The sequence below is a fragment of the Chelonia mydas genome, chromosome 3 (assembly GCF_015237465.2).
Source record: "Chelonia mydas isolate rCheMyd1 chromosome 3, rCheMyd1.pri.v2, whole genome shotgun sequence".
NCBI classification, from domain to species: domain Eukaryota; kingdom Metazoa; phylum Chordata; order Testudines; family Cheloniidae; genus Chelonia; species Chelonia mydas.
This window is the reverse complement of record NC_057851.1, coordinates 27,730,671-27,748,563: the sequence shown is the minus strand read 5'-3', so window position 1 is coordinate 27,748,563 and position 17,893 is coordinate 27,730,671. Positions and strand designations below refer to the sequence as shown.

At 42.8% G+C, this 17,893-nt stretch overlaps 1 protein-coding gene across 2 annotated transcripts in view; it reads left to right on the top strand.

The window, feature by feature from the left end:
* GREB1 (growth regulating estrogen receptor binding 1) overlaps positions 1-17,893 on the top strand; it is a 150,660-nt gene that overhangs the window by 66,552 nt on the left and 66,215 nt on the right. For both annotated transcript variants that reach the window (XM_007063285.3, XM_043542257.1), the window contains exons 2-4: positions 7,603-7,759; positions 16,172-16,294; positions 17,154-17,330. In XM_007063285.3, coding sequence (XP_007063347.2) covers positions 7,603-7,759; positions 16,172-16,294; positions 17,154-17,330 — 457 coding nt within the window. The remainder of the gene's footprint in view (positions 1-7,602; positions 7,760-16,171; positions 16,295-17,153; positions 17,331-17,893) is intronic.

The following is a 17,893-nucleotide window of genomic DNA, read 5'->3' as shown; positions in this document are numbered from 1 at the left end:
AGAAAGGTATCCAGTGTTAATGTGAAGACTCAGAGCCAGCGCTAGTTTAAAGGTCTCCTCAGCTAACTCTTTTAGGACTCTTGAGTGCAAGTAATCTAGGCCTGCTGATTTAAAAATGTTTATCCCTAGTAGGTTTCAGAGTAGCAGCCGTGTTAGTCTGTATTCACAAAAAGAAAAGGAGTACTTGTGGCACCTTAGACTAACCAATTTATTTGAGCATAAGCTTTCGTGAGCTACCGCTCACTTCATCGGATCCCTAGTAGATGTTGTTTAACAATCTCCTTAGTTACTAATTGACTCATCATCCTCATGATATGAATACATCATCCTGTTTCTTTCAAAATACAGAATAAATATTTATTGAACACTTCTGCCTTTTCTACATCATTATTATAATTTTACCATCTCTACTAATGGGCCTGTACCATTGTTCGGATATCTTTTGTTTCTAATATACTTAAAATCCTCCTCCTTATTGTCCTAAGCCCTGCTACCCATAATTTTTCCCTGATGTCTTTAGTTTCCCTTTTCAGTTTTGTGTCGTTCATAATTTCTAATTTATATTGACTGTCTCCTTCTCAATAATAGCTGCATTTACGATACTATACAAATTCTACTAAATATACATTTCTTGGCCCAGGCCTGGCAATGTACCTTCTTTCCTAAAGTCCTTATTCCAAGATCTCCAAATAGAAGGAGTAGAAATAATGTAGAAATAGTTACGTTGTGGTAGTACATTATGGTAGAATTGGAGCCCCGTAATGCTGGATGCTATACAAACTTGCAGCCAATTTCTGTGTGAGGTTTGCACTTTGGTTGATCTTATTAAACGCGGGAGTTCTAGCTGAATCCTTTTACTTTGACTGGATCTCCTTTTGCTATAGTTTCCCACCTGTTCTACCATGATTGATCCCCTGGCTTCCTGGCTGAGAAGGAACTGACTTTGCAATCCTGGGGAAAGGGCCACTGCAGAGTAATGCAAGTGGCTTCATTTTTCAAGGTCTGGGTGGAAAGACCAAACCTGGCAATTGAACTTGACCTTGAGTCTCTTCCCTGTTACACTATAATAGCAATCCTTAGTCAAGGTGGCCATCCTTCTCCTTCCATCTTGCACAAACACCCCTTGCTGTAGGAATTTTGCTTATTCTGTGGTTGGAGGTTGAGTGCTGATCTCTCTGGATTCACACAGACCTCTTGCTACCACTTTCCATTTTTAGGATGGCTCTTTTCTTATTTACTGTGCCAGCTATCTTTACATGTGCAAGGCAGCATTTTCTGAGAGATCCCAGTATATTGCCCTAAACTGCTTTGTTGGAGGCAACATCTATTGCTTTAATGCTGATGTGTCTGTGTGATCTTAGTCTCCTGTTTATCATGGATTTAAGCAGCAGTGGATGGTATTTTTCCTCTGTATCCTCTCCATGGTGACTGACAATGTGATAAATCAAAGAGAAACTCTTTATCAGTAGCCAGGATATTGGGCTATCCTGCTGCTGCACTAGCCCTCTCAATTGATCTGGTCACTGTCTCCGATTGTTGCTTGGAATTTCACAGGCATTTGAAACTTCTGCCTGTGCCACCCACTTGTAGCCAAGAGAGAGAGACATAAATCTTGGCTGTAAATGCCAAGTCCAGTGGACCAGGAAAATAGGCTCACTGTGATCAGTGCCTGGAGCCGGGGCCAGCATTTGACAACTCAGGTACCACATTCTGGGTGGGTGGGGTACAGCCTCCCAAGTTTAAAAGAAATGGCTGGTCTTGATGGTTGGGAGGAATGTCAGTCATCCTACAGCTAGTAGGAAACAACCCTTCCATAGCTTGCTTATATTGGCATTAAAAGCCCTCTCTCAAGCGGCTGGGAGAATTGATGGAGGGCTCATTCTGCTGAAATGGCAGGTTTAGTGTTGGCGTGAAAGCTTCTGCAACAGTGTTTGATGTCGGGAAGTGGGTAGAAAGGCAAGTCCATTCCTACTGCTGGTAGCTTACACAGTGTGCTCCACATCCTGAATCTATAACTGCATTTGACCAAACAGCATTCAAGGACTCCCCAGCTCTATCCACCTGCAGCAACCCATGAATGCCACGTGTAGAAAAGCTGAATGCTGCTATGAAATCTGGGGTAGTGTCATTTTGATTCCAGGGTCAAATTCCTGTGGAACAGAGCCTCACAATATAGGGTCAGTGGTATAAGCTTTCAGAACATGTTATTTGAGGATTGTGAGTTTGTGTCTGGGTGCCAGGGAACCCCAAAGAGTATGTGATCAAGGTAGGGTTGCCAACTTTCTACTTCCACAAAACCGAACACCCTTGCCCCACCCCCTGCCCCGCCCCTCCTCTGGGGCCCCAGCCCTGTCCCACCCCTCCTCTGAGGCCACCCCCCTGCTCACTCCATCCCCCCTCCCTCTGGTGCTTGCTCTCCCCACCCTCACTCACTTGCTCATTTTCACTGGACTGGCTCAGGGGATTGGGGTGTGGACTCCAGGGTGGGGCCAGAAATGAGGAGTTCAGGGTGCGGGAGGGGGCTCTGGGCTGAGGCAGTGGGTTGGGATGCGAGAGGGGGTGAAGACTTTGGTTGGGGGTGCAAGCTCTGGGGTGGGGCCAGGGATGAGGGGTTTGGGGTGCAGGAGGGGGCTCAGGGCTGGGACTGAGGGGTTTGGAGTGCAGGAGGGGGCTCTGGGCTGGGGCAGGGGGTTGGGGCATAGAGGGGGTGAGGGCTCTGACTGGGGGTGTGGGCTCTGGGCTGGGGCTGGGGATGAGGGGTCTGGGGTGCAGGAGGGTGCTCCGGGCTGGGATCAAGGGGTTCAGAGGGCAGGAGGGGGATCAGGGGCAGGTGTTGGGGCTCAGGAGGGGGTCAGGGGTGCAGGCTCCGGGCGGCACTTACCTCAAGCAGCTCCCGGAAGCAGTGGCATGTCCCCCTCCGGCTCCTACATAGAGGTGCGGCCAGGAGGCTCCAGGTGCTGCCCTGTCCGCAGGTGCCGCCCCGTCCGCAGGTGCAGCCCCTGCAGCTCCCATTGGCCATGATTCCCAGCCAATGGGAGCTGCAGAGCCACTGCTTGGGGCGGAGGCAGCGTGTGGCACCCCCTGACTGCCCCTATGCGTAGGAGCAGAGGCAGGGACATACCACTGCTTCCGGGAGCCACATGGAGCCATGGCAGGCAGGGAGCCTGCCTTAGTTCTGCTGTGCATTCAGGCATTCTGGTCGAAAATTAGACACCTGGCAACCCTAGATCAAGGCTCTGATTTTAAACTGTGTTTGAGTAGGCAGATATTCAGAGACTTAGTAGTAGCATACTGCAAATGGTAACCTTACCAATATCGATATGGTTCAGTTGATAAGTTACAGGGTTGGGAATGAGGAGACCTGAGTTCTAGTCCTGTCACTGTCCTGCTGTGCCACCTTGAGCATGTCACTTCACCTCTTTGAGCTCTCACTTTCACCATCTATAAAACTGAGTTAGATTTACAAAGGAGAATAAGGATCACTATCTAATGGGTTCATATGGCCCCCATCACCAGAACATCTTAGCACTTAGATTTTGAGTGTGAAGTATTATTATTTCTTATATACTTTTGAAAATCCCCTCGTTATGGCTCTAACCAATAGAATATTTTTACTACTAATTATTAACCAATGCAATGTTAGAAAGAGCTTACTTTTTTAAATGGCCCTTTCCTAGGGGCTTCCCATTTTTTGCATTTGAAACCTGTTAACTGATATAAAAATTCAGACCAACCAGTTAAGACCACATGTGTCCTAATTTTCATATTTGGAATGTGAGATATTAACAAAGGACAAGGTCCTTCCTTAGGAATGAAATTGTCAGTGACTGGTACCACAAAGAAGTGTTTTGGGCTTAGGTGGAATGTGAGTGGCTGAAGGTTCTTTCAGGAATACTCAAGCTAAAAATCACTGTTAATGGAGAAAAATAATGCTTGTATCTTTTCTCACCTATATCAGGTTTACTTTGATGTAACTCATTGACTTTTTTGGAGTTAGGCCTGATTTACATAAGTATAAATGAGAGGAGAACCCATAACCCAACAGTTTAAAATGGCTTCACTTTCCCTGATCACTTAATTTACTTGTGTCTGTGATGGTGGTATCTGAAATATTCACAGACCTGGAGATGGAATTTCTGCTCTTTCCATTGGCTGACTTGCTATGAACACATAATTTTACATTCCACTTAACAATACACATATTTCTATTCCAAAGAAAGAAAAGATAATAGAGTAACAGGGGCTTTTTTAGTGGGGCAGAGTTTATAAACTGGAAGAACCTTTAAAATTTCCTATAGAATGTGTTCCCACCTATAAGAACTAGATGCAAATATCACTGAAGCATATGATGCTGTAAAACCATAAAATTTAGATGACAGTGTGTCCTTAAAAACAAACAAAACATGGGTATAGAGTTACACAAGGAGGTACAGACCCTCAGTAAAGCAAACAGCCCTTTGTTCCTCTTTGTTTAGGACATTTCTGCGGCAGATAGGTAACATTCCAGTATTGCGTTTGAATTGTATCTACACGTTACATTTCTAGGTCATTCTTATACAGTGGGGGTCTTGTAAGGGATTTCATGTGAATTCAAAACCTTCTTATGTTTCACATGTTTTAAATAGGATTTCCCAGAGGTAAAAGAATTTGTAGGTCCTTGATCCATCTAGTCATGATGGGTGTTTCTGTAGTAAAGCAATTCATCTCTTTCTAATACTGCAATATATGGGCACCTTTAGCTTTGTGCTCTTTCATTGTGCTCTGTCAGACATGTAAAGGCAGAAAATAGCCTCTGGGCAGCCCTCCACCTGAACAACAAGTGGGTGGGAATAAACTGTCAGTGGGTGGGAATAAACTGAGCAGGCTCTGGTCTGTTAGGGTTAGACTGTGTTTCTGCTCTTAGCCCTCAGTAAGGGGGCTGCATGTGCTGGTCTCAAAGGGACACAATTCTTCCCTCTTTCCATGCTTGCTTTGGGTAGGGGGAGGAGTAATTTATTGAAGTGCAGCATATTTCCTGCAGCATGCCCAGCCAGCTCGGCTGACGAGCATGTGGGTGGGAGGGTCAGAGCCAAGACTTCACCCGTTCCCCAGCCCTGTTTGCACTTACTCTCAGGGAGCAGCATCCAGAGCAAAGCCCTGAACTCAAAACAGGGCACAAAGCCAAGATCAAGGTAGCTCTAAAGCCCAACATGGCCACATTGTAGGTAGTCACAATCTAGCCCTTGCTGAGAAAGTGTCACTCCTGCTCCCACTCTAGTCAAGGACTCTCTATTAGTCACTTCAGTGGGAGCAGGACTGAGCTGTGTATCAATAACATTTTCCTATGTGGACATGATCAGGTCTTACGGATCTTGGAATTTAAATCTAATGGTCTCGTTTATTAACTAACACTTTCTATAGAAAAAATGTTTATAAAATGGATGATTGCTGAATGGCATTTAACTTCCTGATGGTGGCTAAATGTTGGGAGCAAGCCGGCTGACCACAACTTTTTCCGGAAGAAAGCATTTGCTATGCAGGATTGTGGGAGTGCTACAATCAGTCATATAGCATTCAAATGGTGCCTGCCCTTTCACCGTGAAAAGAGGCCCTACCCAGAAATGTTTATAATTTAGTCAGAGAATATTTTGCTTCTGGATGTGGGAGTGGGGTTCAGCACACGAGCAAAGTGATAACGTTGTTAGCAGGTGTTTCATTATTTCCATGTTGTTTTTTTAAGTGTGTTATGTAGATGTATGTAACTACACCTACAACTATGAGGCTTGGGGGATGGACTGGAATTAGCATTCGTCTTTTGGTAGCTTCATTAATGACAGCTGTCTTATACCTTTAAGTAGTAAATGTTTAATATAATTCATTTTATGAATCCACCTTAGTTTCCTTTTGTACTCCTGTGGTTTGAGATAACATCAGGACAACATTGGCAATGGCAGTGTTTCCTCACTGTCTGCAGTTGTGTTTGGTGTAGCCCGAGCTTAAAATAGCTTGCAACAGGAGAGAGTACTCTCATTGCATGAGTCCAGCAGGAAAGGGAGGCCTGGGGATGCGGGGGGAATGAAGGCCTGGGGAGAACACTGTCTACTCAAGCTGGGAGTTGGCCTTCTGCTTTTAGCAGAGGAAGGGGGATGTGCCTGATCCTTATTTAAGTCCTCAACATAGTCTGGAAGCTCTGCAGCTTACCTGATATCACTGTGTCTTTGTGAAGCCTCACAACAAATTGAAGTCTCCTGTCTTTAGTTCTGTTTTCATCTGATAATGTCAGTGAGGGATGTGTGTGAGAGAGATGTTGGCACTGTTTGTTTTCTGTGTACCGCATGCTTATGTTACATGTTAAACACTTTCCTTATTGGTTCTTTGTGCTTGCCTAATTGTTGTATATAGTTTTACTGGGGTGGGCAATATAAATATACAATAAAGTATATAATATCACACTGTGCCATGCACTGTCACACACAGACAGCAGCTCACTAAAGACACATTTTTGTTTAGAAAGAGTGGTAGGTGGCTTAGCTTGTTCAAAGTAATTTTTCTCTTGATTGAGTGATTCCTGGAGGCTACTTCCCAACATGCTTATTTCCCAAGCAGTATCCAGTGTGGGGATGGGACTGTTCAGTGGTTAGGAATTACTGTCACAAACAGGAAGCATTTCATGCTTTCAATTCACAGTTACTTGAGGAGGGAAAGTTCGTGGGGCCCAGGGCAAGAGCTACTTTGTAGTAGAAAAAAAAAAAGCTGACATGGCTTTGCTTAGAACAATTCATTGTGTTCACAGTGGAGAGCAGGCAGTAAGTGAGTATGTGGAAAGTAAACTACTAGACTATTCCACTGGATTAGACTATTATGGTTCAGTAAACTACAAAATGAACAAATCATGTGGCTTTACTAATAATAAATGCAATTAAATACCGAATCAAATGGATAAGTTGTCTGACTCTTGTTCTAAAAACACTTGTGCTTGTTTAGAGGGAAATATATTGTCTCAATGTATTAATAAATCTCCTGTTATTGGGGAAAAGATGCCAACGACACTTTCAGCCATCCTTTTAGACTGGATTTTAGTTATAAGCAACACGATTTTGCTTGGAGAGAACACTTCTAAAAGAATAGTTTAACTGCTCTAACCATGAATTTTAGGCATGTGTTATGATGCGCCATTGAGTTGTCAATACACATATACATAACTGTTATCCACAAGACCCTTTAAAGTGTATTCTGTTTGAGATATAGAAAACACAAAGATTGTTTGACAGATAAGATTACTGACTATTGCAAATGCATCTCCTGAATTGCTGTACAGTTTGTTAAATTAGGGAATTACAAGAATCAGATTTCTAGCAACATCTTCAAAAAGGTGTCAGACCTTGCTGCCTTTCTGTTGAATTACAGAATGCTGTTACTTAGATAACTTCCTGTAATTTACCAGCAGGATCTGTTTAGTGGGCTGCTGCTGTCAGTTTTCTTTTTTTCTGCCTTTCAGTGTAGACAATGCAGTGCTACTCTTTCATGAGAAATGTTGTGGTTTGCCTTCCACACAATGTGATCTCCTAGCTCTGTGAACTAAAATTGAAACGTGGTTTATTTCTTCTTTTTTTGAATAAGAAGATGGGAAATTCTTACGCCGGGCAGCTGAAGACAACCAGGTTCGAAGAAGTACTGCATAATTCTATTGAGGCCTCTCTCCGCTCAAACAGCTTAGTCCCCAGACCAATCTTTTCTCAACTGTATTTGGAAGCCGAGCAGCAACTTTCATCACTAGAAGGTAGGAAATCTTGGCATTTATATTTCTGTTCACATAGAACTATGAATCCATTCCTTGTTCATCCAGCGATCAGCATGAAAGTTTCAAATTAAATATAGAGAGATGCAAAAGTATTGTTTGGCTGCTTTATGTTCTGTGCAACCTCCTCCTTCCCCCAAATCTAATGCAAATTTGAAAAAAGAACTATTTGAAGCGAATAATTATGGAATGCTCCTTGTTTTTACAAAGTAAGGCTCTATTTTTGCAAACACTTATGGACATACATAACTGGAAGCACTATGAGTTCAACCACTAAACACAGGCAGAAATCTTTGGAGGATCAGAGCTTTATCTGGTAGTTTACCTTTATAGAATAGAAAATTCTACTATGTTACACAGTTGCAAAAATACAACAGATTTACAAATGAGAGATGCTAAAAATAATTTTGATTATGAATGAAAGCAGCAAAAATATTTGGAGCCTTCCTATTACGTATGCTAAGAAGATTTTATGATTAATTTTGGCGTGACGGTGTTTTTAACTTGATCTCCATTTTTCAAGGTATTGGCTTAAGCTGTTACCTAGTGTTCTATGGTAAATCCTGCTCACGGCCTCTGGACTGATGTTTAATGTCTTGGATTTCTCTGATTTATTTATATTTTTGCTGAGCTGCTTTGTTGGTCTCTCTTTTACTCATGTTTACAATGTTGCTGCACCTGTGATGGTCCCAGGATAGTAGAGAAACAAAGTGGGTGAGGTAATATCTTTTATTGGACCAACTTCTCTTGGGGAAAGAGACATGCTTTCAGGCTACGCAGAGGTCTGTGGTCCAATAAAAAATATTACTTCACCTGCCTTGTCTCTTTCTTTTATTCATTCATTTTTCTCTCTGGAGGTGGAATAGTTTAGATGAATGTGTAGATCTGACAACCAAATTAATTAGAAAAACAAGTCAGCTAATATGTAACATCAAGTCTACTTAGGTGCTAAATTGTGTTTGTTCTCAGTGGGTCTGACAATGTGCAGGCAACATTATCCTGCTGGCGCACATATTTCCTCTCTTTCAACTAACTACTGGAGTAATGTTGCATTTGTTTCCTGCGTGTGTGTTCTTTCGTAGCCTGCAAAAGATGATGTACGCACATATGGAATGCAAAATGTGTAAAGTATAATATAGTTTGTAATAAGTATTCTAAAAAAAATCAATCCAGCCACTGAAAACAAATGAAACCATTTTGAAAAGATTAAACACTTGCCAATATCTCACTGAAAATGTTGAAAAACATTCTGTTTAGAAACGGATCTGCTTATATCTCATACACGTTTATCTCCCTCCTTTCTTTACTGCTAACTAAGGACCAGGGCCGGCTCTAGGTTTTTTGCCACCCCAAGCAAAAAATTGGCCACCCCAATCTCAGAGAGCACAACTGCCCAAGCCGGAAAAAAAAAAAAGAAAGGATGGCCGGAATGCCATCCCTGGAATTGTGACACCCCAAGCACGTGCTTGCTTTGCTGGTGCCTAGAGCCGGTCCTGCTAAGGACATTTGCATGAAAATATAATCTCTGAGTGTCCATCTGCTCCTGCTGCGTATTCCGCACGTGAAGTGATGATCTTCTATTGGCAAAAAGAAAAGGAGTACTTGTGGCACCTTAGCGACTAACCAATTTATTTGAGCATAAGCTTTCATGAGCTACAGCTCACTTCATTGGATGCATCTTCTATTGGGAATTTCATAAATCTTTCCATGGCAACTAATTGTGATGTCACAAAGTGGATTATGACATCAGCTGGGAAAGATGCTTCAAGAGCAGATGCATTGTTCAGGGACAAAGGTGCAGTTTTCACACTTCTGTAGCTCCTTTCATTCAAGGTTCTCAAAGGACTTTACAGACCTTCCTAGCCTGATCGGTTTTTTTTTTTCCGGTCAATTGAACAGAATCAGGCCTCAATTAATTAAACCTCACAAATCTTTGCCTAGAGCATTCCCTTTCATGAAAAGATCAGAGGATGGAAACTCTATTAGGCAATCCATACAGAGCTTTTTCTGGGTTGTTGCATGAAATGGTTGAGGTTGCAATCTCACATCTTACATCCTGCTCCAGCCTCACCCCCAGAACAAACAGGAGTTTCCTCCTCTAGGAACCATGAAGCCCTAAGGTCTGAGGGGTGGAGGGCAATAACCTTGAAGCAATGGGCCATCCTTGTGGAGGCACTGTGCTACGACACCAGCTCTTGGCCCCCCTACTATCTGTATCCTCCCTATTCCCTGACTCCTTGACACAGTGGGTCTGTTGTGGTGCATTTTATTTGTGGTCCTAGCGTTTCCCGCCCCTGCCCCCCAAGCCAGTGTTTTCAAAGTGTAACCCATGCCTACTTGGTGTGGGGCTCTGTCCTCCTCTTGTGGCACCTAGACCATCTAGAGATTGATGAGTCTGCTACAGCCTTGGCTAAGTGCCATGTGACTTTTAGCTCATGCGGTAGAGCATTGTTTCCCAAACTATGGGGCACGGCCCTTAGGGGGGCATGGAGGAATGTCTGGGGGGTGTGTGTGGCAGGGCCTGGGCCAGCCCCCACTAGGAAGGTGGGGAGGAAGCACCACCCAGCTCCATTCTGCCCCCAGCTCTGCTCCAGCCTGGCCCCAGCCCCTGGCTGCAGCTGTGGCCCTGGTTCAGTTCCCGGCCCAGCCGCATACCTGCTTCCAGACATGGCTCAGCCATCGGCGCCCGCTCTTGGCCCCAGGACCCACTCCAGCCACACCTCGGCTCCTGGCCCCGGCTATGGCTCTGCTCCCAGCCTGGGCGGGGGAGGGGCACAGACACATTCTATTACTGGTAAGGGGGGTCATGAGAGAAAAGTTTGGGGACCACTGCAGTAGAGGCTCATACGCTAAGCTTCAGAGGTCCCAGATTCGATCCTGCCTGCTGACGACCGGGGTCTGTCAGCATTATACAAGCTTGGAGGGAACCATGCGTTAAGTGATTCACCCAAGGTAATACAGTGAGTGGCAGAACAAGGAACAGAACCCAAGAGTTCTGACTCAACATTCTCTGCACTGCCAGCTAAGTCGTGTAGGCACAAAATGACAAAAATACAGCCGCAGAATTGTCTTTAAACAGAATGGCTCTGGTATCCTGTTAGGCACTAATGGCCTCACAAGTTGCTATTGCTTCTTGCCGTATTTGAAGAGTGTTTTTCTGAAGTTATCTTGCAGCTCACAGTTTGCATTTTTTTGGTGTTACTTTGCCCTGTTCACCATACCACTTGGCAGCAAACCAACCACTTTGACATCAGTCAGGTTTTTTGTTCCTGCTGCTGTTGTTCTTATTTTAAAATTGTTAATTTATAAGGGACACTGTGAACTTGAAATATAGTTAATTTAAAAATAAATGAGTTGAAAGTAATTTCAGGTTCTATTCCTATCCCTAATTCCCACAAACCGATTTTTGTGGTTCACATAATTTTCCTATTTAAAATGTTTTTCTCTCCCTTGTTGCTGTGTGAAAGACCTTCACAAATAATAGGGCAAAGTGCCTACACAGTAAAACTAGACTAGTGTTATTACAATTTATGATTATATATTACAATTTACACCTAAAATCCTATAAATGTGAAAGAGATTATAGCCTGTTTTATGCGGGAAATCAAACTGAATGATCATAATGGTCCCTTCTGAACTTAAAAGTCTGTGCCAAATATGCACAAACTAAACCAGCTAAAATTAAGGTCTCTTTTCAACCTGTAGATTTTTAAACTATCTTTTCAAATATCACTATGTCTAAATTACAACTTTTTTAATTCCAGTTTTTGCAGATCATTTTGATAACACAAGATAGAACAGGGGATAACCCCTTGCTACTATTACAATACTGTGTTATTCAGAAAAACAGTTGCTTTTAAAACATTTTTTCTGTATCCTAAAACTTTGTTTAGACATTCTCTAGACAACTGTTGTCTTAGTTTGCTGCTGTTACTGTTTTATATAGATCCGTTTGCCTTCCTTAGTCATCATATCCATAATCATTTTGAGGACTATATATTAAATAAACTAAAAGCTCCATGGGTCCATCAACACTGTTTGTCAATCTTTTTTATCTTTGCCCATGTAGTGATGGATTCTCTCTCTTCTCCTGTATTGGCTCATTCAGCTTATGAAATGGCCTAAAATATTCTTTAAATAATGATTCTCTTCAAATGATCCTGCTGTCAGCTTGCTGGGTTGTCAGAAAGCCTAGAGAGTCTGATGTGACCTCTCACCTTTAATCTTGCCTTTCTAATGACTAGCTTTTAAAGTTTTCTTCTTTTTGTGGCTTTTGGAGCTTGGAGAACCCTCCTCCAAATGTTTAGTAAAGTGACATACAGGCACTTCCTAGGATGGCTTGATGGCTGTAGTAGATATGGAGGGTGTTTGGCTGGTGCTAGTTTAGATTTCTTGTAGGCTCTGCCCTGACTATTGGGGGCATTTTTGAGCTGTAGCTAGTCTGTGTCTGTTAGAGTATGGACATGCTTCTCTGTTAAAAGATTGGGGGCCAGATTCTTTGCAGTGTAAATCTGTATGGGCTCATTGAAGGCAGTGGAGTTGTGCCATTTTATACCAGCTGATGATCTAGCCCTGTATATTTTTTTCCATTTTGAGATTGATGGGGACGATCTTATGAACTCTTCCTTTCTCATTAATGCCTTCTATCTGTGGACGTGGGACATGTGGCCTCACCTTGAGGTGGCTCAACTGGCATCAGAGCTTTTGCTGCCTTTTACTGGAGATGTCTAGGGTACTGTGTGTCTCAAAAGGCAAAATCAACTTAGTTCCTAAGGTGCACAGGAGAGGGTCTTGTGCCTGCAGCTTACTTAAGATGTACAGGAGAAGGGCCCCAGCAGACAGCCCCCATAAGGTGTGTGGGTTAAGGATTTCTAGCAGTATCTAGTCAAGTGATCCCACATTGCAAAATGTATTTTTAATCCTTTATTCTTTAAAAACAACTAAAACTCAATAAAGAACTACGGGCTGGTAAAAACTGGCATAATTCCATTGACCTGCACTGATTTGCAGCAGGGGAGCATCTGGCTATACGCTGATTGAATGTTAAGGTAAAGTGTACAGCTGAGCACTCAGTAGTCAAAAAACTGATACTGTTAAGGCTGCAAGAGCAATCTTTACTCTGCCCCTTAGTGTGGATACAGGGCCTGATTCTCCATTCTGATGTGGTAACATTTCATGGCCACTTTGCAGGGGTGGAAATGACTGCACGCGGTGCACGGGAGAGGAGAATCAGATTCACAGTCTGTAATTCTATGCTTACATACTGTTTCTCAAATAATATGATATTTCATACATTTTTTCATACATACACATGTGGGGCATCTTCTAGTGCTATGTGCTACTCTGCGTATGCCCACACGGGCAGAGCCCATTATAGTAATTCATTTTGAAAGTGTACAGGAAACATGTCTTGTACATCATATGCAGCAGTGCAAGTAGAGTGGTCCAGTCCGGTACGCCGTACCAGCAAGATATTTATAGCTGGTATGGGTTATCGGAAAGAGGAGGAGCAGAATGTGGGGCCACTAGGTGGCCCCATGCTGGCAGCTCCCCTGGCGCAGCTGTACCGCTCCCAGCCCCTGTCCTGCAGCGGGGCTGCTGTACAGATGGAGGAGACCCTATGTGGAAGGGCTGGGGAGGTAGAGCATGGGGGCCCCGGGCTGGGAGGAGTCACATGAGGAGGTCACGTGCCACCCCTGCGGGGGGAGGAGCGTGAACTGGTAAAAAATGGATTCCACTTGCACCACTGATCATATGACATGTTAGCTTCTGAATCCTGCACATCGACATCAATGGCAGTTGATCTCAATAGGAGTAGGACTGGGACTTAAGCGCAATAAAATAGTAATAGTAAAATTAATTGGCATATACACACCATCCAAGGGGGGTCAGGAGTATGATGCCCTTGCTCACATTGACTAGTACCCCACTCGATGTCAGTGGGACTGTTTGTGGAGTAAGGTGCTATTCAACATTAATAAGGGTATCACAGTCTGGATCTAGGTTTGCAGCTAAATTATCTTTGCAGTTAACTGGCACCTAAGGAAGTCTATGTTGCTGGCTGAAAATAAGTGTTATGGCTATTGATTTAAGCCTTGATCCCAATGACTTGCACACGTACATTACATTACTCATGAGTAAAATTACACACACGTTTAAGTGTTTGCAGGATTGGGGCTTAAATTCTTTTTTTAAAAGAATACTTAGCAAGAGGAGAATCTACCATGTAAAATTTCAGTCAATAAAGATGCACTGGATCACAATGACTGAAAATAATGTAAGTGGAAAATATTGAAAAATGCAATGAGGCTGTGGAAAGAATTCTATAAAAGTGGTAGCAATAATGGTCTGATACACTGCACTCGTGAAATATTATCTGATCATGTAATTCAGCTGGTGTCAATCAGTATAGCTCTGTTGACTTAAAGGAGCTATGCTAGTTTACATCAGCCAAAGATGCTGGCCCTGTAACACACAAGGGGTAGAGCTAACGTTATGTCCATTGGTAGCATTGTGATTTCCTAACTTACAAGTGCTTCATTGTGCAACTTTCACCTTCTGTAGACTATTTTGTAAAAAAAATGGAATTATATTGTATAGACTGCAGATACTCAAAATGTACAGTTTTTTATAATGCTGACAGCTGTGTGTGAGGGTAGACCATTAAAGTCTCCTGCGCTCTGTACGGGGGATGTCTACACTGCAACAAAAGATCCAAGGCACCCAATCTCAGAGCTCAGATGAACTGACTCTGGCTTCTGGGGTTTGGGCTGCGGGCTAAAAATAGCAGTGCAGGCATTTTGTCTCAGGTTGGAGTCCTGGCTCTGAGACGCTTCCCACTTGCCAGGTCTCAGAGCCAGGACTCCAACCTGAGCCCAAATGCCTACACTGCTATTTTTAGCCCTGCAGCCCAAGCCCCAGAAGCCCAAGTCAATTGAGCCAGGCTCTGAGACACAGTGCTGCGGGTTTTTCTTTGTAGTGTAGACATACCCTAAGAGCTCATCCACATAAACATGGGGCTTACTGTGGGAAGCAGTTTTTTTACACTCATTTAAAATCGGATTTTGACTCATAGCAATGATTTGCAATATGCTTGAAAATAAAGACCAAACCCCTGAACTATGCCTGTTAGTGCAAAATGGAGCTATCACTCATGTTGTACAGCTGCACGTTTGCTTTTGGATTCCTTTCATTCTTAATCTGAAAGCCTGCACAGCTCTCCCCTGCCTAAATCTCTACTCTCGCGTTTTGTTACTCCTGTCTCTGCATTCCAGTGACAAAGGCTGCTTCACTTCTCCCTTTGTCCCCTCTTTACCTCTTGTCTTTGTGCCTTCTCCCATGTTATTCCCTGTGCGTACCACTCTGCCTTTATTCCAGTTCACCAGGGGATCAGTCTTGCTATTCATGTGAGTAAAGGTAAGCATATACTTAAATACTTTGCTGTCTTGAGGCCAGAGTGCTTGGCACCTTTCAGGGTCAAGCTTGCAACACCTAACCTCTCCTCTTTCAGATCCCTCCTTAAAACTCACTTATTCTGCAAAACTCACAAATGCCAACCGTGGAGTCATTATTTAAGGAGGGGACAAAGTGGGGGAGGAGGGTCACGGAGAAAACCCCTCTGTGGCTGACCTCTCCCATGGGATTTCCAGGGCCTTATCCAAAAGTCCACTGAAATCAGTGGAATGACTCTCATTGACTTTGAGCTTTGGAACAGACATTCCTTCCTCATCCCAGTGGGTTTTGTATTGTCCATCTATTTAAGATAGACAATATCTTTGGGGCACGGAACTATTTTTTTTTCTGTTTCTTGTACAGCATCAAGTATATAGTCAGCACTTAACTATTAATAATCTGCATTTGATCTGTTGCTTTGTGAGAGCATCTCAAAGCAATTAGATGTATGGATTTCTTTTGGTGTAAATATTAAAAGCAAAGGTCAAGGGAGCTTTTATGAGGACAGAGTTCTATTATTGACAGTCCCAAGGGTTCAAATGTCATGAGTCAGGCTGCCCAAAATCATGAGACTGACTTCAAAATCATAAGATTTTAAAAACAAAAATCTGGGGGTTTGTTTTTATTTGCCTTCTGTTTTCTGAGATTTAAGTGCACTCAGGTCACATTTTAAAGCTTTTCACCACAATCACAATTGCCAAACTTTTTTTTTTTTAAATGAAAGTTGAAATTCTCACATAATCACAAGATTCCAGGACCTGCAGTTTTAAGAAAAACACCAAACGTTGTGAGACTTGGCAACACCGCAGTTCCTTGCAAAGACAAGGGAATCCGACTTTTCTGTAGCGCTTGCTGTAACTGGGACACTGCTCATTCCCAGGATCAGCTATTGCCACAGCTATCTATTCTCTAAATGTAATTTGTCCTGTGATACTTTTGTAGCAGGCAGCAGAGTGGATAATGAGGAGGAAGAGGAGGAAGAGGAAGAAGAAAGTTCAGAATCAAGTAGCCCTCCTCTCTCTTATCAGATGAAGCCTCCTCCTGAAGGCTGCTGCACTACTGATGGTAAGAAATTCACAAGACTCAAAGTTTGGCGACTGATCCAACGGCCTATTCAGGCAAAGCTCCCATTGGTATCAGTGGAAACTGGGGTCCCAGTAAAAAGTGCAGGATGAGTCCGAATATCATACAAAGCACCTTCCAAGTGGCTCATCAAAGTTAGGTATATAGAAATTGTGGGGCTATCACAGTTTGTTACCTCTTAGACAAAACTAGAAACTTGATTGATCATACGCTTTTGTGTGCCTTTGCCTGAATCTTTCAAAGGAGCACTTCTATGTCAGGATAAAGGAGGGGACTAGCCAGCAACTTGAAATCTAACCAGATTTAAAAAAAACTAGAGTTTAAAGTAGTTTCAGATATTACACCTGCTGCTGAGTGCTCTGACAACTTTTGTGGTTTTATCACCATATTTTCCTATTTAAAACAAAATTCTTCTGCCCTCTCCTGTGGCTGGGAGAAAGACCCACACAAACAAGAGGGAAAAGACTGTATAAAAACTGTAAAACTGCCCAGACACCAAGTGCTAATGTCTCTTGTTAAACATACAGCTTAATATAATCTTTTTTATGTTGTTAAATATATACAGTTCCATAAAATATATATGTTGTGCAACAGTGTTTCTGTTGATGCAGAAAACTTTATTTTTACATTTCCAAATTTTTATTTATTCATTGTATTTCTAGCTTTTGTTTATAGCTCGCCCAGTAGCTGAAAAAATATTGACACTGAAGTGAAACTTGACGTGGTTTACATTTTTTTTTTAAATAAAAAGAAAATTTGGAGTTTGTTCAACAAGGAAATTGTGAAGAATTAAGCAAAATGACCTTTGACCTCAGAAATGTGTTGCATTTGTTTTTTCTAGGTTTCTGCCAGGCTGGTAAAGACTTGAGGCTGGTGTCCATTTCCAATGATCAAATTGAGGTGCCTTCGGGGTTTTTACTTGTTGGTGCTAAATCGCCAAATCTGCCTGATCATCTTTTAGTGTGTGCCGTAGATAAAAGATTCTTGCCAGATGACAATGGGCGTAATGCCCTGTTAGGTAAGTGTCCTTGCTCACACTAAGTAGGTGCTGTTTTGGACTACAGTCATATTTACTCTTGCTGCAAAGTGAATGTGGTAGATCTTATTTCCATCACTTGTAGACAGTAGTCCTCCCTGATTGCTCACAGCAAGATAACCTTTTAGAGCCGGCTGTGTTTGCACTGGAAAGAGTACAGTGTGAGCTGCTCCAGTACAAATGCTGCATCTCCTTTTATCCTGAGAGAATGCTGTGCCTTCAGCTGAAGGTTAAAGTCATTGTCAGGCCAGTTTGAATTACAGCTGCCTGAACTACACTTTCAATAAATGAGCTATTTCTGCGCTGCTGCCTGTCTGCTACCTTTCTAAACACTGATATGTACCACTCCCCTTCTCAGATGCAGTTATTCTTAGCAAACCATTGTGGCAGCTACCTGGAGTGAATCATAAGATTCTGCAGTGCAATTGCTGTTGGTCGTTTGGGCCACAGAAATTCATAACTCTTTTTTAGATTGTGATCCCTTTTGGGTAGGGGTCAAGTCTTCAAATGTATTTGGACAGTCCCTAGCACAACAGGGCTCTTCT